This window comes from Haliotis rufescens, unplaced genomic scaffold (genome assembly GCF_023055435.1).
Source record: "Haliotis rufescens isolate VD_foot unplaced genomic scaffold, xgHalRufe1.0.p SCAF_9, whole genome shotgun sequence".
NCBI lineage: Eukaryota > Metazoa > Mollusca > Gastropoda > Lepetellida > Haliotidae > Haliotis > Haliotis rufescens.
Genome location: NW_025964383.1, coordinates 3,253,439 through 3,280,867, shown reverse-complemented (window position 1 = coordinate 3,280,867; position 27,429 = coordinate 3,253,439). Strand labels below are relative to the sequence as shown.

General features: G+C 40.3%; 1 protein-coding gene across 2 annotated transcripts in view; it reads left to right on the top strand.

Moving 5' to 3' along the window:
- The window catches only part of LOC124123232 (protein FORGETTER 1-like), a 490,282-nt gene that overhangs the window by 151,134 nt on the left and 311,719 nt on the right, over positions 1 to 27,429 (top strand). For both annotated transcript variants that reach the window (XM_048391344.1, XM_048391343.1), the window contains one exon: positions 18,167 to 18,285. In XM_048391344.1, coding sequence (XP_048247301.1) covers positions 18,167 to 18,285 — 119 coding nt within the window. The remainder of the gene's footprint in view (positions 1 to 18,166; positions 18,286 to 27,429) is intronic.

The following is a 27,429-nucleotide window of genomic DNA, read 5'->3' as shown; positions in this document are numbered from 1 at the left end:
GATGTTCCATTGTTTTATTAGCAATAATTATATTAGTATAAATATCATTTACCAGCATTCTTCTGTTTACACAACCGGCGCATGCGCAGGTATCTTTCCTGTAACCCTTCCTGTTCATGCTGGGCGGTCGGGTAGCCTAGTGGTTAAAGCGTTCGCTCGTCACGCCGAAGACCCAGGTTCGATTCCCGACATGGGTACAATGTGTGAAGCCCATTTCTGGTGTCCCCCGCCGTGATATTGCTGGAATATTGCTAAAAGCGGCGTAAAACCATACTCACTCACTCACTCACTCACTCACTCACTCACTCCTGTTCATGCTGTGTCGCCATTTTGAAGCCTTTGTCTTATGCTATAAAATCGTTATTTATCTTTGTCCCAATACACCATCGATGCATTTTTATTCAACAAATGTGATCTGTAGCACACAAGATGGCATCACGTACGTCTAATCGGATCAAAGCTCGGAAGACAAGCAAAAATTCCAGCAACCGTGAAGTCACACCAAATGACCCGCAATTGTCAGCGGAAGGGGCAATTAGACAAACACGTCGATCTCCCTCCTTATTTAACCACCGCACAGTTGCGAGCCAAACTATTTACATGGGGCGTGTCAGTTCCAGCGTCCTGGACTTGACGTACAATTATCCAATTGTACCAGGAAAACTACAAAGACCGGAGCCAGCCAACAGCAACCGTGACATCACATGACAGCGACAATGACAATCGCGATGAGATAGAGATCGGTCGCCTCCCTAGGCAGGGGTCATCTTTAGATGCCGTCACCAGCTCCATGGCCGAGATCGAAGAACTGCAATTATTTAACAGACCGCCTCAAGACCGCCTCAGACCGCCACCTCAAGAGAACAGCAGAGATCTCCCGCCACGGATGTTATCATACCAACACACAGTGGTCGACCTGCACAATGAATTGCAAGAATTGCGGCAGTACATCCGAGAAAGAGACAAGACTTCTGTGTAAGCCACAAGTAACCACACAGCCCCGCAAAGTGTCCCACCTGCTATTTGGACATCTGTCACTCAACAGCCTGGAAACGACAGGTTCCATCTGATTCTCTCCCCTTCATCCATCAAGTTTCTCCAGCTCTCAAAAAGAAAATTCTGGAAGTTACTTATGTCAACTTAGCATTACCATGGCTTTTTACTCGGATTATCAACCCCATCATCGGCTTCGCTCATCTAAATCTTGTAAGACTCCACGGCTATATATAGACGATTTCCTCTCAGCCGATCAAGATCTATTGCAGATAAAGCAGAACGCAATATTTCCTATCCAACTTCTATCTCACCTGGGGTCCTGGTACATCCTGTCAAGTCAGAATTAATACCAACCCAAGACATCGTGTACATAGGGGCAAGGTTCCAACTTTCACAAGGCATTTTACAACCTCCAGAGGACAGATATCTGAGAGCTATAGAAAAGATTCAGAGTGCTCTTGACCAACCCAGCAGGTCACGTCGTTGGTGGATGTCTTGCCTAGGCACACTGACATCAATCCAAGATCTTACTTACAGAGGGAGACTCCAGTTACGTCCACTACAAGCATGGATGAACACCACCAGAAATATGGATCTGGAAGAGACTATACAACCTCCTCACGGCCAACTATCGGAACTACGATGGTGGTTTCGGCGCCAAAACGTCATGCCAGGCATCCCTCTCATGTTCCCCCCACCATTACACCATCTATATGCAGACGCATCAGGCGAAGGTTGGGGGACATATGGACGACGTCACAATCCAAGGATTGTGGTCAGATCAAGACAAAAAAATTACACATAAATTGCCTGGAAATGAGAGCCATTGTCTAAGCAAACTACACCACTCGTCGGTACTGATAGCTACAGACAACACCACGTTGGTAGCGTACATACAACATCCAGGGGGCACTAGGTCAGCATTTTTGTTGAAGGAGGTTACGCTTTTATTTGCCTTGGCAGACTCAGTGAGTTGCAGGATAGAAGCATGGCACATACCGGGCAAAAGTGAACATACTGGCAGACTGCCTATCCCGGAAAAACAAGATTGTACCCACGGAATGGACTCTCCACCCCGAGGTATTCAAGTGGATAACCTCGACGTGGGATATGCCTCACCTGGATTTGTTTCCCACATGCCTAAATCATCGACTTCCTGTTTACGTCAGCCCAGTCCCAGATCCATTAGCCCTTCAGGTCGACGCCCTATCCATGAGTTGGAAAGGGATGTTTGCCTACGCTTTCCCTCCTTGGTCTCCCCTGGACAGAGTAATAAGGAAGATCGAGGACACAGATTGCGTCATAATTCTGATAGCCCCAGCATGGCCCAACAGAGCGTGGTATCCAAGACTGATTCCTCTTCTCATAGAAGAGCCTCTCAAACTGCCAGAATGTCACGATCTCCTCCGCCAACCAAAATCGGACATATTTTACGGCAACCTTACAAATCTCCACCTTCACGCCTGGAAACTATCGCGACAAAGATGCAAGTTTCCGTTTTTTCTTAATCAGCTTCAGACGCAGTGGCTAGCTCATGGAGACCAGCTTTCTCAGCTATCTATAACGTCAGATGGAGAAAGTTCTGCCAGTGGCGAATAGAAAGAGGGTTGCATGACGAAAATATAACAGTACCTATAGTGGCTGATTTTCTTCTTCACCTGAGAAATGAGAAAGGGTTCAGACATGGTACACTTGAAGGCTATAGATCAGCATTAGCCTCAGTTCTACAACATGATGGTTTATCCATAGGATCTCACCCAGTATTAAATCGACTCATGAAATCGTTTTCACTGGAAGACATTAAAATCCCATGCACTTTCCCTAAATGGAATTTATCCATCATTCTGTCTGCCCAGCTCCAACCCATATGAACCAATGGCAGAGGCTACACTTTTAACAGTTTCCAAAAAGACTGCCTTCCTCTTAGCGTTAGCTACAGCTGCTAGAGTGTCTGAGCTTCATGCTGTTGATATCTCATCTATTACGCACTCACAAGATTGGAGCAAAATATCTTTCAGATCACTACCAGAATTTACCAAAAACCAGGGCCTAGATTTTCGAAACGATCTTAGCTAAGATAAATCTTAACAACTTACGTTCAAAGATAAGATATCTTAAGGTTAAGATAAGATAGATTTTCGAAACTATCGTAAACCTGTCGCAGATCGTTCAGAGCTACGATACCTATCGTAACTCTGACAGAGAACTCATTTGTGTTAGAGATCGAAAAAGCGGGTGTTTCCCAATGACGTCACGGGGATTCCCAGCTGCTGACAATAACAACATAGATAATTGACACGGAATTCATGATCACATTGTCATGTCAAATTGTTTAACACGTACATATTTGAGTGAAATTCTGTACAATCCTACATATGTCCTACATGTAGACGTGTTGTTCTTATGATAAAAGATGCCATGACTAACCGAACACAAAAAGCAATCGTGTGCCATGCAATAGCATTTTTCAAAGCCAAAAAATGTTATAATCAATAAGTCTAGTGTTACCACACTTTAGCTATTAGAAAAAAATAATGTGCCCAAAAGATACTTCACTATTTTCCCTTCAAATGGTCCTCTCGTGACCACACAGAACTTTATGATATAAACACATCGCGTATAAAGTCAAGGACGAAAGTAAGGGACGTTATTCTAAATGACAACGACAAGACCTTTGATCGAACAGCATATGCGTTCAGCATTTAACATGCGTGTTCAAGTCTGATGTTAAGTGATGTATACTGTATATGTTTGTGTTTAAGTCAAAAGTCAAGTTTATATTAGTGTAAACACCAACATTATACGTGGAAACACTCAAAACAAAAATTGTTCAGGAAGCAGCGCACCCACAAGCAAGATTTTATGACAATCTAAGCTTGTTAAGTTTGTTTTGTTATTTATGTAACCAATATATTTCACGAAGTAACCAAGGACTTAAATACAATATCAAGCTATAAGTATTCAGATGATGACATTATTTTTTATCTATCTAGATCCATAATTCTTTCAAAATTTAAAAGTGACACTAATTTTCGTTCGCAAAGAGAGATAATTTCGGAATTGCCAAGTTATGTTGTCTCATGGAACACGCCACAAGTTAATGTAAACATACATATAATGTAGTCATTTTCTATCCTTTTTTCTATCCTTTTAAATTAAGTAGAGTTAATAAACTGATTTGTCTGATTTCATTTAAATCTGACTAAGGAGCGAAATACTTTGTAATATGTCAAATCTATTCCAGAACGTAGTTCAATGGTGTTTGGCTTGTCTGACAGCATTGCTGAGGATCGTTTACTAGTATTTGTCCGTTGACCCTAAACGTGACAACGATTTTATTGTTTGAATGGTCTCAAGTATATATATATATATTTTAAACATAAAACGGGAAGATGTAGACTTAAATATTAAAAACATCAAAATATTTTAAAACCCGTTTATTGAATGCAAAGATTATTGTGTTGAAAATGTGTATTTTATGTTGATCAGTAAATTTCATTCAATAAACTTTGTTTCTACGAACATATATTTGAAAGTGAATTTTGGACAATTTGCAATCTATGCTACATTTTGACGAGAACCAGAACGAGCATGGGAACTCATTTTTTATTTGATTTGTCGATACAAAAATCTGTGCTTAACTTTTGCTGTCAAAATTTCAGTAAATTGTTATATTTATAAGGGAATACATCTATATGCCGTTAATAACCTGGGCTTAAAGAATGCAATTGTTCAATAGACAGTTTTTAATCACTTTTTATCAAATATTTGTCTTTCAAGAGGATATAGATAACGTAGGTATTGAATTTAAACGAAACAAATTACAATTACTTTTGCAAGAAAAATATAAGTTATTGTATACAAATATTTGATCACATGTATTTCCTTGTTTAGTCAAATCCCACACGATTTTAGATGTAAAAACTTATGCGAAACCTTTATGGTTGTTTTTACACATATAGATTGATATAGTTTTATAAAATGCGAAAATAAAGACTAAAGCATTGACACAAATGCGACTCAGAAAATATAACAGCGGAACTCTGCGCTTTATGAAAACTGTACCATTGAGCATGGTGTCCCGGGCGAATACAAAGGGAAACCACTCTCAACTAGAGTTTGAACTAAGATTAGCTCCCCCTAAACTATCAATAAGGTCACGGTCATTACTGTAGCCTGTCGACACCTTCCGTTTTTATCCTTCCCAAATTATCGAAAAGGTATGTTGTTTCACACTTCTTCAGCATGGACTCGGATAGAAAAATAATGTAAGCTATCGACTCCACAGTTATATGTATCGCTGTCGCGATTAAGAACATTTTTGACGTGAAATCCTTGATGCGTTCTTCGTGTTTTCGAAGTGTCAATTTGAATCACTCAGTTTTACAAAATGAAATGTCAATGTTTGAACGTAAAGCGGACTAATTGTTTGGCAAAATATCTATGGAAAAGTATGCAGCCATCTTGGATGAAGATAAAATAAACTTACGACAGGTATAGGGCTATCTTAGATTTACGACAAACTTAAGATATCTTAGGGCTACGATAGCTTCGAAAATATGCTACGATAGCCTACGATTTCCTTACGACAAATTTACGATAATTTTAGGGCTACGATCGTTTCGAAAATCTAGGCCCAGGCATCAGCGTTTGGGCCTCTAGGACATAGACAATACTCTATCCCATCATTGAGTAAAACAGTTGATCATCCAGATCGACTATTATGCCCCATCAGAGCTCTGAGATACTACATTTCAGCTACTCAGAACCACAGGAAGAAAAGAAAACGGCTCTTTATCTCTTGCAAGCCTTCCTCAGAAAAGGACATTACTAAGGCTACTGTGGCAGGATGGCTTAAGAACACTATATCTGATAGTTATCGTCAAGCCCAGCTCTCTACACCAATATGGGGAAGTTGCAAGGCTCATGAAATCCGTGCTCTAGCAACAAGTCTGGCCTCATGGAATTCAGTTTCCATCGAACAAGTGGTATCAAGCTGTCAATGGAGATCCCACAATACGTTTACTCATTTCTACCTACGAGACGTACAACATGATCTAGAGGGGCTATACTCCCTGGGGGCCTTGGTGGCGGCCCAGGCTATAGTCACTCAGTAGCCTATCCATCCCCTGTTCTGTGGAAGTTAGGGGGTGGGGGGTGGGGTGGTGAAGATCCCCAGAAGTAACTCAAAATAAGGTAAGTTAGCCTTTACATTATGTCAACTGGGTTGGACAGATCATTGGCCAACATCTGGGATCATAGATCATAAGGTGATAGGGTTATTACATTGTTAGTCACTCGGCGTAACATGTATAACTACCGGAGGTTTTGTCGGGGAAGACTTCAGAACCGGAATTACATAAAAGAGTACGTTTTATCACCAATATATAAAGGGAAACACGTCATCAGCATTAAAGTACGTCATTATCATACCTGAGGTGAGATAAGTATATATGCTTGTTGGCTATAGAGCAACAAGTATATAGATACGTCACAATGACAAATGAACCGGAAGTGATGTCATAGATGACCTCAGAACCGGAAGTGGCGTCATAACGACCCAAGTGATGTCACAGGAGAATGAACCAATAGTGTCATCATAAATGCTCTCAGAACCGGAAGTGACGTCAGAAAGGTCATTAACCGGAGAGAGAATCATATAAATAAGGTCAAATATCCACCAAAAACAGGTAACAATCATGAGATCATAAAACGGGAAGGACGCCACAAGTGCCAAGACTTCTGCAGGTTTGCCAAGGGTGAAATCAGGAAGTCTGGCATTGAGTCATACCCCGTTGTGCCTATGTGTTTCCCTTACTTTAATGCTGCCAATTATCCGGGAGTACTAGATGACAAGATCCCACCTGTCCCTCTGGTAAATACTGGCTATGATGTAATAGAGGTAGGATATTCGCAGGAATTATCAAACAATAGTTATCATTGTGTATAATTCTAAGAATACTACCTCTATTACATCAGGAAATAGTCCCTCCCACCTCCCCAATATATCTTACATCTAGTCGATGAAGGTTATTGGAAAGAAGAGATGTTTTTCCGCCTTGCGCATGCGCAGATGCAGTTTGACAAGGGATAGGGTTTACCTCAAGACTGTGGGATAATTGGCAGTGAAGAGGACGTCTGTCGAAAAAATCAAAGATTTTATAGTGTGATTATTGCCAAAATGGGAATTTGTGGCTATGATGTAATAGAGTTAGTATTCTTAGAATTATACACAATGATAATTATTGTTTGATATCTGATGAGCTTCTATCGTTCTGTTTGCCTATTTGTTTAGGTTGAAGAAATTAATTAACATGAGCACTGAAATCTTCATAGATCACAGGTTACCTATCAGTGTTCAGAAATGTGTATATATATTGCCTCAAAGATTATTTACACTGTGCTTACTGACAGCCCAGTTTCTTGTAATGCTTGGTTGCGTTTACAAGCAAATCGACTCACGGCAGCTAGTAAGCATCAGAAAGCAGTGTTAGACAGTCAAGAAGAAGCCAGAGATTAGTGCCACTTTAATGCAGTCCCTCTATTCGAATTTGAGGCCTACCCGTGAAGATCCTGTGTTGAATAGGTCTTCAGCAACCTATGCTTACCATAAAAGGCAACTATGGTTGTAAGAGGAGACTAACAATATCAGGTTTTCATGCTCGCTGACTTGGTTGATGCATTTCATCGTATCCCAATTGCGTGGGTCGATGTTCATGATGTTAATCACTGGATTGTCTGGGCCAGACTTGTTTATTTTTCAGATCATATATACCTGGAATATTTCTGACTGCGGCGTTAAACAGCACACTAACAAACTTGAGGCCCCCTGCCAAACCATGTGCTTATGACTGGTGTTATTGACTTACCTGAGACACCTCCTCAGCATTTACGCTGACACATACAAAAATTTAACAATAGTTATCATTGTTGATAATTCTAAGAATACTTTCTCTATTACATCTCTGCCATAAATCCTGTATTTTGGCTTCAGTCACACTAACTAAAAGTTTCAGATTTTCATCAGACATCCTCTTCACTGTCAATCACACACAATTAGTTGTTCCGAAGTAACTTCGTAACCACCGAAGCTATGACGCTAGCAATGGCAGGAACCTCACTTTTTCCCACATCTAACTACTAGAGGTAGATGAATTGGGGAGGTTGGTGGGAGTACTTTGGATGTAATAGAGGTAGTATTCTTAGAATTATTTAGAATGATAACTATTGTTCGATAATTCTTACGAAATCTCTACCTCTATTACATCTCTGCAAGAATATACCAGAGGGAACCAGTGGGATCTGCCTCCAGGAACTCCATGTGTAATTGACAGCAATCGTCTTCAGGAAACCATTATTTACTGATTCTAATCCTATTTGAAATAATTTCCTCTGAAATTCCCCGAGGACTTGAAAATCAGAAATGTATCAAGAATCAGTCCAATATATGATACCTTCACTAGAATTACCGTTATATTTGCTGATCTTGTTCGTAATAATGATGTCATTTCTAATCTATTTCTGATTAATGATGTCATTTCTTGTTAAATTTGGATTTGTAACACTAATACCAGTGTTGTCGTCAATTCCAGTTTGTCACTTCCCTTTTACTAGGTAATGACGTCTTTCAAGGTCTATTTCTACCAAAGACATGATTTCCTGATTAGATGGACTTTGTACTGCTATTTCCGGTGCTGACGTCACTTCCAGTCATGTTCTCGCTTCTGGTTATGACGTCACTTCTGGTCCACTGGAGGCAGTTGATACTCAAAGTACTTCTAATGCATCCTACACCTAATAGATGGAATAATCAAGGGTGTACTTACCCTCTGATGCTGCTGGTGTCAGATCTTATCTTCCCCCCCACCCCAACCCACCCCTTTTTTGTTGTTGATAGAAGTCAGAAAACAATGATGGATGATAGCTTGCACTGCGACAATAGGACCAAGGGAATATATGCCCTCCAGGTCCGGTTGCATGTCAAGCAAGTAAAAACTAGTGAAGGTATTTTGTGAGGCCCACTGACAGCTAGAAACTACTTGTTCTACTGAGACTGATCTCCATGAAGCGAGACTCGTGGCTAGTGCTCTGATTTCATGAGCTGAGCAGGATCCGAGACAAGGCATGGGATCCCTGAAGATATGGGGTAGAATAGGTCTTCAGCAACCAATATTTGCTTGTCGTAAGAGGTGACTAACAGGATCGGGTGGTCAGGCTGACTGCCTTGGTTGATGCTGGCGTGGATCGATGTTCATGATGTCAATCACTGGATTTTCTGGTCCAGAATCGATTATTTACAGACCGCCGTCAAAAACGTTGTGGGATAAAAAAACCCCCAAAAAACAAAAAAAAAACGTTGTGTGAAATTCTGAGCTTGTGTATAACTTTCTGCAATGGTAGTTTTTAGCCAACCCACTATAGTAGCCTTGGTGATGTCCTTGTTGGATTTGTCTTGCAAGATAAGGAGAGTCTCCTTCGATGGCATCTATGTGTGTCTCTAGCTGTGAGATAGAACTTGAGAGCCCTGATGGGACATAAAAGTCAGTCTGGGTGATCCACTGTTTGTCCTAATGCAGAAATAGTATGGTGTCTATTGCCCAATTGGCCCCATTGGGGTAGATTGATTCTTGGCTATAAAATCTGGGAGCGATCTTAGAGTTATTGAGGTCCAATGTTGGTCATGGGTGATACTAGAATATTCCAAGGCATGTAGTTCTGAAACTCTTGTCGCTGTCGCCATGGCAAGAAGGAAGGACGTTTTCCTGGATTTTTGGAGTACCGGTAAGGTAGTTTTAGCCATGGGCTTGTAAGGTTCCGTTAACAGTGCCGATAGTACAACTGATAGATTCCACTTGGGGAAGATACAAGGTGTGTGAACATCTCCTAGTAGAAAAGATCTCAATAGTATGAGGTGTTGTCATATATAAGGGAGGATGAAGGTCTCCATGTTCTTGCCACAGCTTCCAAGTATCCTGATGTCTGCATCTTTTGCGTGATAACTTCCAAGCGGTTAGATGTAGGCTGGGTAGATTGTCATGGAAAATGCTGGATTTGGGTTGTCGTAACAGATCTCGGTGGAGAGGTTACTGGAGAGGCTCTTCCATCAATAGACTTAATAATCTGGGGAACCACGTTCTACTGGGCCAGATTGGTGCTATTAAGATTATCATGCAATCTGTCTCCTCCACCTTGTGGATGACCTTGTCTAGGAGAGACCATGGTGGGAATGCGTATGCGAATAGACCCGTCTAATCCATCGATAGGGCATCGATCTGGAGAGCCATTGGATTGGAAACTGGACTTACTTAAACCAGAAGATGATATCTAGATTTGGTGTGTCCCATAATGTGGTTATCCAAGCAAAGATCTGGGGATATAAGGTCCATTCTGTTGCTACTATTCTCCCCTGGCGAGAATGTCTGTCGGCAAGGATGTTCAGTTTCCCAGGTATATGTCTCGCTTCCATCTGGCAATTGAAGGAGACTGCCAAGGCAAACAATCGTGTAGTCTCCATCATCAGGGAGCTGGATCTGGTTCCTCCTTGTTTCTGGATGCTGATCACTACTGTGGCGTTGTCCGTGGCTGAGGATGGGGAGAGATGTATTTTCCATTCCAGGATGGTGTAATAGATGGCCCTCATTTCCTTGCTGTTGATATGAAGGCTCTTCTCTCCGATGTTTCAAGATCCTTGTACCGTGAGGTCATCCATATGGGCTCCCCAACCCGAATCTGACGCGTCTGTGAATAGATGGTGTTCAGGCGTGGAGAAGTCAGAGGAATGACGCTCATCACATGCTCTTTGTCCACCAATGCAGGTCTCGTACTAAGTTGGGAGGTAACTGTGTCTCGAACTCTAGGCTGGGGGATCATATAGAGTTGATCCATGTTTGTAGAGGATGTAGCATCAGCCTTCCTCTGAAGGTCATATCCTGTAGAGATGTTAGGTTGCCTAGAAGAGGCATCCACCACCTCATTGACTTGCTGGGTTGACAGTGATTGAATCACCTTGATAGTCTTGTTGAATTGATCCTCTGGTGGGCATAGATATCCCTGTCTAGCTGGAATCTTGCTTGGATGTATATGATGTCTTGAACCGGAGTAGTCATGGACTTGGAAGGATTGACTAGGAAGTCTAGATAGGTCATAAGTTGGACCAAGAATATCATGTTCTAATGTAACTGAGCTTTCTCTTGGTCTGCAGCTAGAAATCGTCCAGGTAACCATGGATTCAAACAAGCTGGAGGTGGGCAAACTTGATGACTGGTGCTGTAATCCTGGTGAATAGCCAAAGGTCTATTGCTATCCCGAATGGTAAGACCTGGAACTCGTAACGTCCACCATTCATCACAAAGCGTAGATATTTCCCAGGCAAAGGGTGTATCAGGGCGTGAAGAGCCTGTAAAATCGAGGCTGATAAGCCAGTCTCCTGTCTTCAGCATCGACCGTAACTTCCGTATGGATTCCATCTGGAATTTTGGCTGAGGAACCAGGTATCTTTTGTTGAGGGTCTTTAGGTCGATAATCATCCTTATGTTGGTCATATTTTTCTTTGTGACTAGGAAGACTGGAGAATAAAAGCCCTTGGTGTTATTGGTCTCTGCTAGTCTCCGAATGGCTTGCTTCTCTAGTAGCTTCCTGACGGCCAGATCTGCTGCCGCTAGCTTGGCTCCGACTACATGAAATCTGCGTCCCACGGCTTGAGTCTTCAAGATAGGATGTTTCTTGAGGTGCAGTTTGTACCTGTAAGCCACAACGTCTAGAATCCAGCGGTCAGGCGTAATTTGCTTCTGATTTTCAGCTTATGACAGAAGGTGCCCTCCAGCTGGTCCCGGAGTCGGCATTATGTTGAAAGACCGTAGGTGTAAATCGCTGTCATAAGCAGGTCTAAAGGGTCTATAACGTCGGATAGGGCGGCAGGGAAGTCAGAATCTGTGTTCTCCTCTGCCTCCAGATCTTTCACCATGATTGAAACCTTGTTTCTTGTAGTTTGGCTGACAAAAAGATTCCTGAGAAGATTTGCACTTGTCGTACGCCTGGCTCGGTTGGAATGAATCCTTACCGGAGGGGACAAACTTCTTCTTAGGAGGCTGTTTAAATGATGAAGATTTCTGGTCCCAGGAACGCTTCTGGGGATGGGACGATCCATGGGCCTTGGCAGCTAGGCTGATAGTTGATGTTTGGAATCGATCTGTTGTATCTTGTCTTACTTCGTCTATTACGCGACTGTCTATGACTATACTATTGTATGTCGTGGGAGCCAATATCTGTTGTGACATTATCAAACTATTGGTTTGGTTAGAAACAGCTTCAGAACGGATCTGAGATGGTAGTTGTTGACGCTGTAGCCATAATAGTTGTGAATACATCCAGACTTTGGAGGAGAGTAAGTATTCTTGTATCCTGACTATGGTGTCTAGGAGGCTGTGGATGAGTCCGACTTGATCAGTCCTAATAGTCATGGGCGAGTCTCCAGCTATGCCATCATAAGATGACTGTAATGGTGGAATGATGTGTCTGATTCCGGCGACAACCCAGGTGATATAAGGGCCATTGTCCATTGAGTATCTGGAAACTGATGACAGATCCTTAATCCGCTTCAATGTAGGTCGTTCATCATGTCTGAGCTTGTGTAGACTCTCCCACATCTGGTCTACTACCTTGCCTGCATAGCTAAGCCAAGGCAATGTCTGATGAATGTGTTTAGACGATGTAGGAGCATGACATCCCCCATATTCTGGCATATTCTCTGTCACAGGAGGTTGGGAGTATAGGCATGAGGGGGTATAATTCCTCTATGAGTTCACAAAAGTATTACTCTCTGTATAATCAGGCTGGGGTGAGTGGTCAGCCTGTTCTTCAAAACCCTCTTTTTCTGCCTCTTGGGTGTCCGAGGTCAGCTGGGCGGTCGGGTAGCCTAGTGGTTAAAGCGTTCGCTCGTCACGCCGAAGACCCGGGTTCGATTCCCGACATGGGTACAATGTGTGAAGCCCATTTCTGGTGTCCCCCGCCGTGATATTGCTGGAATATTGCTAAAAGCGGCGTAAAACCATACTCACTCACTCACTCCGAGGGGGGTGGATCAACGTAGTAGTCCCCCGTGGGCTCCGTCCTCTTCCGGTGTCCAAGACTCTGGTATGATTAAAGTCTGTGCGGCTTGCAATGGTCCGTGTGTAACGGGTCCCATACGGTAATTATTATCCCGGTCGGCGGACCGGTTGGCTGAATGGTTGGTTGGACGATCCCGTGTGGCTGGCTTGGGAGCCGCCGGTTGATGGAGATCATAAGTCCAACAGCTGGACGGTCGGCATGGAGTCTGTGCTGTAGCTGTATGGTGTCCTAACAGTCGGGTGGCTGGGCGGCTTGTTGCTTGGCTGGGTTGACGTGGATGGCTGGCCCATGGAGTCTGTGCGGCGACTGTATGCCTTAATGGTCAGCTGGCTGGACGGCTGGCTGAATGGCTTGGTTGCCGTGGTCTGCTTGGCCATGGATACCGTGTGGTGCCCGTACAGTATTGTCTCACGGTAGGGAAAAGTCTGCAGGCTTATACCCGGCTGGTCGGATGGCTGGCTGGCTGGCTCGCTGGTCAGTACGGTCGGCTGGAGAAGGCTCTACGGCCATGTGTGTTGAATTGACATATGGCAGTCCCCCATGTGGTCTCGCGACCGGGAGACTCTACTTTGCCAGAGCTATCTCGTTAGCACTCTTCATATTCTCCAGTTCTTTGTCTAGGGTTGAGAATCTAGCCTCAAACATATTCCTCATCATCTCCTGCTGTTAACTTAAATGTTGTTTGATTAGACTTATGGGGAGTGCAGGATATGGTTGATCAACTGGAGTGGGAGGAGCTGGGGTGGAGGCAGACATCTCGGCTGTGATGACCTCCACCCATTCGTATGGTTTGTCGTATTTTCGCACATAACCTTCATCGATAGGGGGACAAGTCTTCTTGCAGGTTACAGAAAGGGGCGAGTGGTGACGAATGGATGGAGGTCATCACAGCCGAGATGTCTGCCTCCACCCATTCATCACCACTCGCCCCTTTCTGTAACCTGCAAAAAGACTTGTCCCCCTATCGATGAAGGTTATGTGCGAAAATACGACAAACCAATCAGAATGCGTGTTTGATTTCAAGTTGTTCATCAAAGAATCCCCCAGAAATAATTTTTTATTTTACATATGTCTTGCATCTAAAAATATACCCAAGACACAGTTAAATGTGTTCAATCATGCTGTATAATTCCGCATGTCCAGATGTGCTTTAAATTGCATCTGAAATATACATAATATATGGGGAAATATATGTGAACCATTATGCAATGAGTTCACAATTGTTTTAGGTATGCCCGTTTGCACTAAGACGGAACCCGGTCGCAAAAATGGATATGAGAGGGGCACGAGTCGCTATTCGTCTTGTCACGGAATAACACGAGTTGGTCACGAATGGACCTCCACCTTCTTCTTGGCCGCCTCACCTTGGTCATAACCTCGGCTATTTTGATGAAGGTCTTCTCAGATGTGTTGGCTCGCTGCTCATATCTCACATGATCATGAATCGACCACACTTCTTGCACCTGGACTCCATTACGACCTCACAAACACCTAGCACCAGTAATACTCATGTGCGTGCGATCGTCACTCCAGAAGCAGCTAATAATATCTACTTATGTGTCTGTTATTATAGAAAACTATTAGAATAATCTCAGAGTAATGTGACTTACTACCAAGTGCTAGATCGTTACTACTATTACAATAGGTCAACCTTTGGTCCACCTTTGCTGTAACCTCAATATCCTCTTTGGTTACAATACATGGTTACTCTTTGGTTAACATGAATAATGCTCAGATAACAACATAGTCAACTTGTACATGCTGTCAAAGGCAGGGTCTCGATTGTATCAAGTTTTGAGTGACCTCTGTATTAGGTCAAGGTTACTTGAGATCAAATTTTGAAACATGGTTCACATGTCATGCAATTTCTGATTAATTCATGATCAGATTAATCAATCCCTTTCCAATCATTTATGATAAACACAATGATCAACTCAATACCTGTCATATGTCATGGTTTTGTCAGACTTCATATTTGTAACACCACCTAAGTTTGCAAAAAGTAATGTTCTTAGTAGTGATTGGATTGCAATGAAGGTCAAGTGCAGTGAGTGAGTTTGGCAAAGTTGGAGTACAAGATAACTTGAGTATTTATCATACAGATTTGATGAAACTTGATCTCCAGCATCCAGCACCCAGTCTTTGGCTCTGGAGAGAAGTCTTTCTATCAGTCACTCTCAGTCAGTCTCAGGATGAATTCTCTTCAAATTGTTGCTTGGTGTCTCCTTTGGTTTAACTTTGACTCCAAAGTTCTTCCTGGTGTGTCACTTTTGTCCATTCCCTCTGGATCATCAAGTGTCCCCTCTTTGCCTCCTGGGTGTTGAGCTCACATCCTCAACAACACAGGCAGCTGTGGCGATGGCAGTTGTCAATAGTCCAGCACTGGCAATTCATGTATGAGCCAATGGATGGCATCCATCAACCATTTTGACTGAGAAAGTCTTCATATTAGTGTCGTTCCAAGGCCGGGTTTCCCTGGTTCCTTTGTCCTGACCAAATGAAAATCAGACAACCATGGAGTCACTTCATCCCAAGGCATTTCATCGCTTGTCCAAATTATAGGAGATGCCATTGACTGATTTCTTTGCAGTGATTTGAAGAGTGTATGGGATTCCTTGGCATGAAAATGGCTCCCGAGAGTTGTGTCCTAGAGGCATGGGATATTTTCTGTTACAAAGTCATACCACACTCATCTTCCCGAGGCATGGGAGTTAACTAACTATAAAAGTCCAGTTTCCACCCTTGCTGAACTAGGCTGCAATTTCTGGGCTTGATTGTAGCACCACCAGTTGTTATTTCGAGTGGTGTCCCTTCTCTGCCACTCCTATTGTTCAATCAGATTCCGCCTCTTGTATCACTTGCATTTGCTTCAAAATGGCAGCGCCCGGTCAAGATGGTCTGATCAATAATCAAAATCTATATTGTGATAAAATGGGTCTTACATCGCAAAGTGCATCAAATCACATGAGCACCTTAATTAAACATGAAAAGATTTGGAAAATATCTGTTGATGCGGAGTTGGCGGTGCACATGCTTTGCAAATCCTGCAATCGACTGAAATCTGCACGACAGTTTATGAACCAGATTTCGATTTCGTTACGTGATTATGATTGGACTATGCATAGACTTGTTAGTCCAGCCAAAATATAACTCCATAATACCAGCCTAGTTTGGCAAAGGTGGAAACTGGACTTTTAAAGTCAGTTAACTCACTTGCCTCTGGAAGATGTACCACACTGGACATGTTTTCCAAAAGTGGAAGTGATGCCATTAGACAAGAAGACTACATTCATTTCTAACTGAACACATTTTGTGACTAATAAAGTCATGAGTGTTCACAAACCAGAAGTGATGTCCTTAGACACATGACATTCTTGTTTAAGCAGTGAGAGGCATGGGAGTTTAAGATCTAAAGTAATGTGTTTTCTCAGACTGCAAGAAATGTGATTAGCCTGGAAGAGCAGTTAGGTTCCTTTTTGGTATGGCTACAGGGTCAGTAAACTTAAGGTAGTATGCCATTCTCCAAACTGAAGGTAATGATATTAGCCTGGAAGCTTGTAGCAAATGGAAGTAAAGATGTTTAAAAAAAATCTTATTACCAAGGCAACCTTAAATTTCCTTTACCCCATTTTTTTTAGTATAGTGTACACTTTTTAAAAAAACAACAACACAGCTGTGTAGAAGGGAGTGCGCATTATACACGAATTAATGAGTTTTGATGTTTTTTCCCCCATGGAAAGACATTACTGTGAGCACGTAACACCGGAAATACCATGTCAACAAATCCATACTGAAGTACACAAATTAATCATGTAATTACACAGTCTGGCTATAAAAAGTGTTCTTTGTATATCTGGACTTATGTTTGTAACTTATTTCATAAGTTTATCTAAAATTCCTTTTAGTATTGTTTAAATTAATTTCGGTGAAATCGTGTGTGAAGAGATCGGAAGGTAGCACAACTCACCGTTATTAACAGCAACCACGGTCGGATTACCGTTATTGATGCCTTGAAACTAACTCTAGTTAACAGAGAATGGATACCTATATTATAAATGCCATACTTTGACTTGTTAAAAGTCATATTTGTTATAGTTTGAAGATTCTATGTCAACACATCGTTCTCACGACAACGTTAGCGGGAGCCTCGACGGTGACTGGTCAAACTGGTTCCATGTGAAAAATAAATACCGGCAATAGCGGTCAGCTGCTTCACTTAGGGTTATTATTATTTTAAATATATTTAGTAAAAGCTGCAAGTAAAATAACAAGATATTGGAATATATTATTCCTGAAAAAAAAATAGTTTCAGATACAATTTTTGCTGATCCATGCATTAAAATCCTGTAAAGTTATATCATTGCGTGTGTCTTGACCGAATCACCGGTAGATTCCAAGAAAACGTGTGTACAGCTGATTGCTGTTTCCAGCTTAGTTTACAAGAAAATACACAAGGTAATCTTAAGCCCTGGATGTAAAACAATGCCTAGCAGAACAAAAAATACAATTTAAACGGTAAATCAACATGTCTGGTGATTTTTTATCTCAAATTTCAAATTTGTACTGACCAAGTTTCTCATCACCTGTTCGTTGACCAGAATTTGCTGAAGGGGTATGGTGTAATATTTTATTAGCATAATATTAGATTTATTTTTTCCAAAATACTGAATCCGCTAGAGGGAGGTGCGCATTACACTCAAGAAAGTAAGGTAGTTTAGCTTATGTGTAGTAGGGAAGATGATTACATCTGACCTTAATGCTGTATGTAATCATAAAATACTTCTGAAAAATTCCGTTGAGCTTTGTGGCTCGAGTAACAGCAGCCCTCCTGAAGCTCATGTCGTGGCACTTGTCCTTCATGCCACTAATACTAATTACATACAACTACAACCAAGGAGGATTAGTGATATTGATGACAGAGCTTTTTCAATGGAAAAAATAAAGAACTTGAAGGAGGTTTAAACATTCCTCATAGGTTTTGCTTCATTTGAATTGTTGTGCATTCATATTTTGATGAGGATGAACAATAATTCATTCATCTGACAGCTTGTGTTTCTTTCAGGCGCATTCAGTACCTCTCGTCAGTCTCGGCTGCAGCAGCTGATAGACTGGTGTGGTGGCACAGACTTCCAGGGATGTCTTATTTTTGATGAATGTCACAAAGCAAAGAACTTCATACCAGTAAGTTAACCAAGGTGTCCAAGTGATTTCCCTTCATGTACAAGATAACTTACATTTAATTCAGTTTTCCTCGCATTGTATATTGTTTAACACTATGTTTGAATAATAAGTCAGATTTGACTACTAGTTAAGGCTTAAAAAAATAAAAGAATTGGTTTTCAGGCAATGGCTTTTGAAAATAAATTGTGGGAAGGTGGTGTTTTTTTCCGTGTATTTTTGTGTGTTATAAGCAAATAAATAGTTGTGTTAAATCAACCTGGCAAAGGGCCTCCCTACATAAATGTATTCCTTGATGAGTAAAATACTGGAATACAGTATTTGACTACTGTTGGACTACCAGTGTGTGCATAAGACACGCATACAATGAGCTTTGATTTTATTTCACAATGCAAAAAGGTTATCATGAGCACACAACAACAGAAGAAGCATGTCAACAAATCTGTACTGAAGTACACAAGTTAGTCCCGTTATTACACTATCTGGCAATGAGTGTTCATTGTGTATCTGGACTTGCATTTGTAATACATTATGTTACTTTTATCCAAGATTCATTCAAGTTTGTTTGTATTAATTTCAGTGAAATTGTGTACGAACTGATCGGTAAAAATCACATAACTCACCATGGAATAGCCTCGAATTGAACATAAGTAGTAGTATAGGTAATGGGGGTTCTTCTGCAACCCCACTGGAGCCAGATTTATATACCTATACTGCTACTACAGATGGAATTTTTTATGCAAAAATGATGATGCGATTCAACGATCGTCATGAGATTAAGCTAAATTGACTCTAGCTCACAACCACCTCGAGCCAATCAATGCTTCTATGATATAAATTTTTATAGGTAATGGGGGTTCTGCCGCAACCCCACTGGAGCCAGATTTATATACCTATACCACCACTACAGAGGGAATTGTTTATGCAAAAACAGCGATGCGATTCAACGATAGTCATGGGATTAAACTAAATTGTAATGAAAATATTCTCTATTATTTTTACTCATACGCATACCATTATTTTGAACAAAGTGATATTCCACATTTTTACTAAGTTCTTCGTTTATTTTACTAGGAGACCAAACTATATACTCTTTTTCAAAATTGGAAAGAAACAATTGATGGCCGTATTTGGTTGGTTTGACATCACTGATATAATATATACCCTGTGGTAATTCTCGCCATTTGATTGGCTCCATTATTATATACTTATGTAAGAATTCGTCTAAATTATTGTGGTGTGATCCAACGTGATCAAGCAATCTAGTTATTTGGTTTTGGCACGGAATAATTGACGCGCTTGTTGTCTTTCCCTGTTCTATGAACTTTTTTTTCTCGTCTTCGCTAATACCACTGGTTTTACGAGAATTTGATCGAATCTCCTGCTTCATTGCCTTGTATTTGGTGAGTTCTGACAACACTAAACGAAACTCCTCCTCGTATATCTTACAATCAGCCATTACTGTTGAAATATGATCCTCAATACTGTTCAACTTTGCTTCGGCGAGTATCCGAATATTATCATGTCTTAATGCTTTCTTTTGCAACTTACGAGAAATAAATTTTATCGCTATTCCTGCCAGTCCTGAGACTGGCGGCTACTTCCATACCAAGTACGATAGGCACGGCGATTTTAGTTGATAATAAACCAACACCGGCTACACCGAGTCCTATGCCAGCTGTTACAAGCGCAGTGTCAACTCCGTCGAGAGCATTCACAGTTCTGCAATACTTTTTATACAATCCAAGTCTCATCTCCCTCTCCTTCTCTATTCGATGTTTTATGTCGCTTATTTGATGTAATTGTAATCCATCAACAGTATCCATCTTTTCAGATGCTTCATCGAGCGCCCGATATAAACCCATAGTGTATATTATTATATCAAATAATAGTCTTAAATTGGTCTTGCTTCAATGTTTTGAGAGCATACATCAACCTTATTCAATGTATATTATACGGCATAAATATCTTAGTAAGAGAAATGCTGTCACTTTTATTAACTTGGACCCCTTAAGGGTTGCAACGGGTGACGCTCCTACATAAATAACACTACAACGTCGACGCTCGTGTTACTTGAGCCATTTAATTGATAGACCTGGTAATATCTCGAAGGCATCTTCTGGTGCATCCCCAAACAAGACTTCAAAAATAAGCGTAGAAGGATTATGTATTGCACTCAAGTTCTCTTTTGTATCATTGAATTCAGTAACCAAATTAAAACTAACATTTTTTACTGCCTGACAACTCAATAACATATGACCTGGGTTTTCTGGCAGGGGAGCGACTAACACACTTTTTCGTTTTGATGGGATATAAGCCCCGAGTACGATCCCACTATTTATTATCTTAGTTAAATTATGTGCCTTAACCATCATCACATATGGTGGGTTAATGACAATATTCAGTAGCCACTCGATTTTTTCTTTGACCATAGTCCATTTATTATCATCGTTGCGAGTAAGATTGTATGAAGTGTTTTTATTGAGTCTTCTAACGTCGACATCACTTAAATCTCCTAGATTACCTGTGAATGTAACTTCTTTCCGCTTGTAAGTGTAAAGCGTATAACTTGCCATCTGTACCGGGTTTACCGAATCCTTCTGTGTCTCCAAGATCGAAAAGCGCAATTGTATTACATTGTCTAATGTTATGCGATCCAGGGCCCTAATGAATCAACCATTACTTATAATATGGAACGTTACACTCAAGTATCCTATATGTACAGTTTGGTGTTTTACATCTTATACAGAAATTTTGAGGTCTGAAATAATACCCCGCTTTAATTTTTTATATTGTAATGATGGGAAAGATTCCGTTCTACCGCTATTGTATTTTTCATCTTTGACTGGAATAGCTCTAAGCATAGTTGAAGGACTTTCGAGTTGAATATTATCTGTTGTACTGATCTGATCAAGATGGATGCACAACTCTTTATAGGGAACTAAATCAGGTGATTTAACTCCATGCCGTGTTTCATTGGGTTGTATTAATGGGTTTCTCCTGTGTTCTTTTTAAGAAATATTTGCTTTTCTACAGCGATTAAAATCAGCATTCCATTCGACTCATTTTGTGTGAGACTCCATTAGGCTTAAAAATTTCATCATTGAGTGAGCATATGCTGTAATACCCATCAGATATAGTGATGTTTTTGTTTGAACCACTGATATCACCTAGTATTAACTTTTTATTATTTCTCACAGCATTTATATTGGTCCACCGAGGGTAATACGTCACATCGCAGATAGCGACTTCAAGTTGACCAGCCGAGTTATCGATAGTGTGAAGCAGTTGAATAGACTGACCATTTGTTATTCCTGGGAGTGTAACATACATATTTAATATACAAAGATACTATATCATAACTTAAATATGAAATCAACTTCCATTACTAATCAGTCAATTTTAGTAAGTGCCTCTGGTGCTAATATTTTTGTTAAATTCCCTGATATCTTTGAAAAATACAGGGTCACGGCAACTAGCGATAAAATGGTGCACGATTGCTTACACAACCTGATGCAGTTTTGGCAGAATCAGTTAAACTTTGCCATATGGTGTGCCACAACAGGATGTGGTGTATCTCTTTATGCCCCAAGATTTGAACTAAATAAGTCTGTTATATCATTTCACGTGTACTATCAGATTAGACATATACTTAAAGAAATTAGTGCCCCATTACCACAGGATCGACCATGGAAGGCATCAAATAATCAATATGATAAGAGGGCCTTCGAATGTATTTGTAATGAATTTAATGTTTCTATGAGTAAAGATTGGCGTATTAAAGGAATTAACCATGGTTTAGGCGTTCCTTACACAAGGAAAATAACCGTCAAAGAAGAAAGCGATGATTTATTTAAAGAAGTTAACAAAGGTCCGTTTAATGCGTTTAAGTTGTTGCATAGGAGCAACTAAAAATCCATCATTGGTATAAAGACTGGGAACTTTCGAATAATGATTGGAGAGTTGATATTATGAGTTTTAAGAGTGGTTTAATTTATATCATTACAAAATTTGTACAACTTAACGATACTGCAAACGATTGGAATGAATTTCTTAATGATAAAACAGAAAATAATTTTACTAACCCAGGAGTTGTAAGAGTTAATGAATCAATAAGAACTTATGTATGGGCAATTCTTGGTGCACAATCGCAAACACGAACAGGAATAATTATACCCCCGTTTACAAAGTAAATCGGGGGTATATAGCATTCCATCCGTCCTTCCTTCCGTCCGAGCTTTTGTACAGCCCATAACTTTTTAACCATGCACCCTAGCTTCACCAAACTTGCTACACACATTTACCACAATGAGTACTTGTGCCCTTTGCTAGTTTGAAGATTCTAAACTTTTTAATTTTTGCAGTTTCCATGGAAACATTAAGAAACTTAAACTTTTAGGGTGGGTGTTTTGTACGGCCTATATCTTTTTAACTATACACCCTAGCTTCACCAAACTTTCTACACACATTAACCACAATGAGTACTTGTGCCTTATGCTAGTTTGAAGATTCTGAAGTTTTAATTTTTGCCGTTTCCATGGAAACATTAGAAACTTAAACTTTTAGGGTGGGTGTTTTGTACAGCCTATATCTTTTTAACTATGCACCCTAGCTTCACCAAACTTTCTACACACATTTACCACAATGAGTACTTGTGCCTTTTGCTAGTTTGAAGATTCTGAATTTTTAATTTTTGCTGTTTCCATGGAAAAATTTGAAACTTAAACTTTTAGGGTGGGTGTTTTGTACAGCCTATATCTTTTTAACTATGCACCCTAGCTTCACCAAACTTTCTACACACATTAACCACAATAAGTACTTGTGCCTTTTGCTAGTTTGAAGATTCTGAATTTTTTAATTTTTGCCGTTTCCATGGAAACATTAGGAACTTAAACTTTTAGGGTGGGTGTTTTGTACGGCCCATAACTTTTTAACCATGCACCCTAGCTTCACCAAACTTGCTACTCACATTTACCACAATGAGTACTTGAGCCTTTTGCTAGTTTGAAGATTCTGAATTTTTTTATTTTTGCCGTTTCCATGGAATCATGGTGAACATGGTGAAACATAAATTTTGGGTAGAGTTTTTGATCCATGTTTACAATATTATGTATTCTAGCTTCAGCAAACTTGCTACATTAACCGCTATGATTGTTTTTTTATCTTTTATAACATGCTGAAAGTTTTGTCTTTTGCTGTTTTCTTGGAAACATGATGGAATTTAGAAATTTTGATGACTGGTTTTGTATAGCTAATATATTTTCAAAAATTGTTTCCACACATGTAGATCATCATAAGTATCTGTGCAATTGTCACTAGAACTCAATCTTAGTTTTTAAAACATTGAAGTTAAAATAAGTTAGAAATATGTAATATTTCATTAATTAACAAACTATTTACTATTTGTTGTTGACCAGCAGGGATAACGGGGGTATGTGAGCTTTGCTCACTTCTTTCTTGTTGGTTCTGGGACCGCGCGATGCGCAAAAACAGTTTGTAACAAATGTGGAGGATGCTATTAATTCACCAGTTGACATACATTCTTCTATAAAGCGTTATCAAGATGTATTACAGTACACTCAATCCAAAGTAGACTACGTTTATGCGCCGGGACTATACATGTCTCTGAGTAATATGGAACTTAAGATCGGTCAAGTGATCGGTTATAATGATAAAATTGTTATTGCTTCCGATCAACAAAAACCAGGTATATATTCAGATATGAATACCGAATTAATAACGCAAACAAACACAGGGGAAACGGGAATAGTCAAGCCACAGACACCACAACCATATACTGACGCACAACCACATATTGCCGCTAAAAATCAACAACATATCGATGAAAAAACAGCGCTTATACTAGGTGGAGTCGCGGCTGGTTTACTCATGATTTGGATAAATAGTTCTTAATGAACTGATTTAGATAAATAGTCTTTAACGGATAAGTACAACAGCCCGGCAATTGCTACGATCAGTGCCCACAAGTTTTGACTAAGCCAAGTGGTGGTCTTTGCTAATAAATTCAAGAGCCAGGAAACAATACTCCTTATTCTACCGGGAAGTGCAGATGCGGCTTTCCCAGCGAGCTTTCCCAGTGTTTCTCCTAATGCTTTTAAATCCTTTTTTATCCACTCTTTTACACCATTTTTATCACTAGGTGGTGTGCCACCTCCTGTACCACCACCACCGGTTAACGGGAGAGTCAAAGTCGATATAATAAATCCCAATGCGGTTAAAATACTGACAATGGTTATCCCCTGTTCTCTGAACAATGTTTTAATTTTATCGGCCAGTGCAGTATTATCATTGAGGACTTGATCGATAGTTTCTCGAATTCAACTGATTTGTGAATGAAGTGCCTTTCTATTACTGGAAGACGCTTCGAGTCAGGCCGATCTCTCGTCTTCTAAGTTACGCATTCTTTCAGCAACGCCGCGTCTACTGAATTCATCGCCCACCTGTTCAAGTTTTGTTTTCTCAAAAGCTATATGCTTGTCGAGTTCGGATAGCTTGGCTATATTATTGATGAGTTCTCCCCGCATTGTTTGCATTGCCTTGTAAAGTCCTCATGATTCCCTAAAACTGTGCTCTGAGTATGGTGATACCTGTTACGTGGAATTATCGTAGTAGGTATCCAAGATTTCTCCGAGTCCGTCCGAGGCCACCTTCGAGCTTTCTTCCAAATTATCTTTATCTATGTTACCGAGTTCAGTCCGCACAGTCTGAAGAACCTTAGTAGTCTTCGCAGAAAGTTTTTCTCGTGAGTAGTCTACAAGACCTAATTCCTTACGAACAATGTTAATACTGTTTACTGGCTATCGTAGACAAAGCTAGGGGCTTACAAGTACGAGAATTCATAGATCATTATCTGGAGAGACACGCAGTTGCAATATTCCTTTACTATCTGTTGTAAACTTTGAATAGTCACGACCAATAGGAGTTTCTTTTAAGGCATCGTAATAATCATTAACGGACGGTTTCAAAAGTTCGTTGTAAAGATTCATAAAGCTGGTTTCATCAGTACCCTCTTCGATTGAACTCGGATTATCAAAGTTATCTAGATTAAAATCATCCATTTTTATATTAAACATAAGGTTACATAATTTCAATATCACAATGTCTTCGCAATACGGACGCAAGTTAAACCCACAACGTAGACTTCGGGATCCATTAGGGGTCAAAGCAATTCGCCAGTCTGTAACTAGAACTAATTACCCGAGTACCATTGATCAGAATCAAACACTTCTGGTTCGCTTTCCTAATCTCGGAGCACACGATGTGTTAATCTCGGGAACTGCCCGACTATCATTTACAATTAATTTGACTTCTACCGACGCTAGCAGAGAGCTAGTTCAGAACATAGGTTGTGTGATTGTTAAGAAAATCACGATTAAAATTAGCGGTAATGAGGTTTTGAGTATTGACGACAGCGATGTATACTTCTGTTACATGGATCTCTGGAGAACGACTAAAGAACGGGAAAACTTACAGTACCAAGGTATTTGTAATCAGATCACATTGAGACTGCGTGTAGGTGCTGATAACGGTGATAATACCGTCGTAGGAGATAAGGCTGTTGCTGATGCTTTAGGTAACTGATTCTATATTCCGCTCGACTTTGAATTACTAGATAGTCACATTCCCTTCTATCAAGCATCCCTAGGCGATAGGTTAGAATACGAACTCACTTTTAATGACTACGGCAGAGTAATCAAAGCCGCTGAAGATGGTACCAGCTATTCTATTGACAATATCTCACTGGAGTATGATATGATAACAGATCCTGAATTAGCCAGACAAATTCGTAACCAGTATACCGGAAGTTTAGCCAATTTGTACGATAGCGTGCTTCGACACCGAAAGATCACCAGGAACAAAAGAGATACGGCGTGGAATATCAATCTAAATGTCACCGCTTGATTGTTAAAGGGTATTCTAATGTTGTTCGAGGACCCCTCTGAAGCATTTGCAAGAGATACCGAGAAGTTCTACAACCCCAAGATTACAAAAGTAGAATTGACTATCGAGGGTGTGCCTAATCAACTATATAGTCTAGGCATGCGAGCATATACACAGTGGGATGAGATTAAAAAACTCCCTTCTATAAAACAAAGCCCAGAAGTTAACACGGTCATGAAAGATCTGTCTCTCAGGGATGTATCGATGGCTGAATTCCTTACCACGAAGTATGCGCTAGGGCTCGACATGAGAACCACAGACGATGACCAACTACACGGCAGTAGACGGAGAATAGAAAATGTTAGCGAGGGTGTTACTATGAAGCTAACGAAGCTCTTCGAAGCGGCTGGTAAATTAAACATATATTTGTACGTGATTATGGACGCGCAACTTAATATACAGAATGGAAGATTTGTGCAAGCGATCTATTAATAATCTTTTACCTAAAGAACCTCACTGCGCTGTCATCTGCAGGCAAACGGCTTGCGGAAAAACAGCTTTTATTCTAGATATTTTACAAAGTCATTATCGGGATGTTTTTGATCATATTATTATTCTGTGCCCGACTATAAGCGTCAATAAAACATACCTATCGATAGATAGGTAATGAATGATCCGAGGGTGTACAAAGCTGATCCGGGCGATTGTTTACAAGACTATTTAGGAGTATGTCACGAAAAATACAAAGGAGAAACAACCCTTTTCATAATGGATGACTGCAGTGTGAGTAAAGAACTTACCAAAAAGAAAGATATGCTTTCATATTTAGCATTCTCCGGTTGACATACTCAGCATAGTGTTTGGGTACTTACTCAAAAATACAACTCTGTCCTGAAAGATATCAGAGAGCAGACCAAATGGGTAGCCCTGTTTCATTGCAAAGACCAAGATTCATTAGAGGAATGCCTACCTGAAAATGATTTATACAAAGCCCGAACGAGATAAAGTCAGAAAACTGTTATAAGAAACGAAGCATTGTAAACTCGTATTAAAAACAGATCAACCTGCTGCTTATGCAATTGCTTTACAGAAATAGCAACTGCTAAGCAAAAATATAGCAACTGCTTTGCAAAAATATAGCAAAAAAATAGCAAAAATATAGCAAAAATACCATATTGAACATTAGCGGTTATTATATATCAATGTGGTTTGAAATCCTCATTCTTTCGCAACAGTTTATTATTT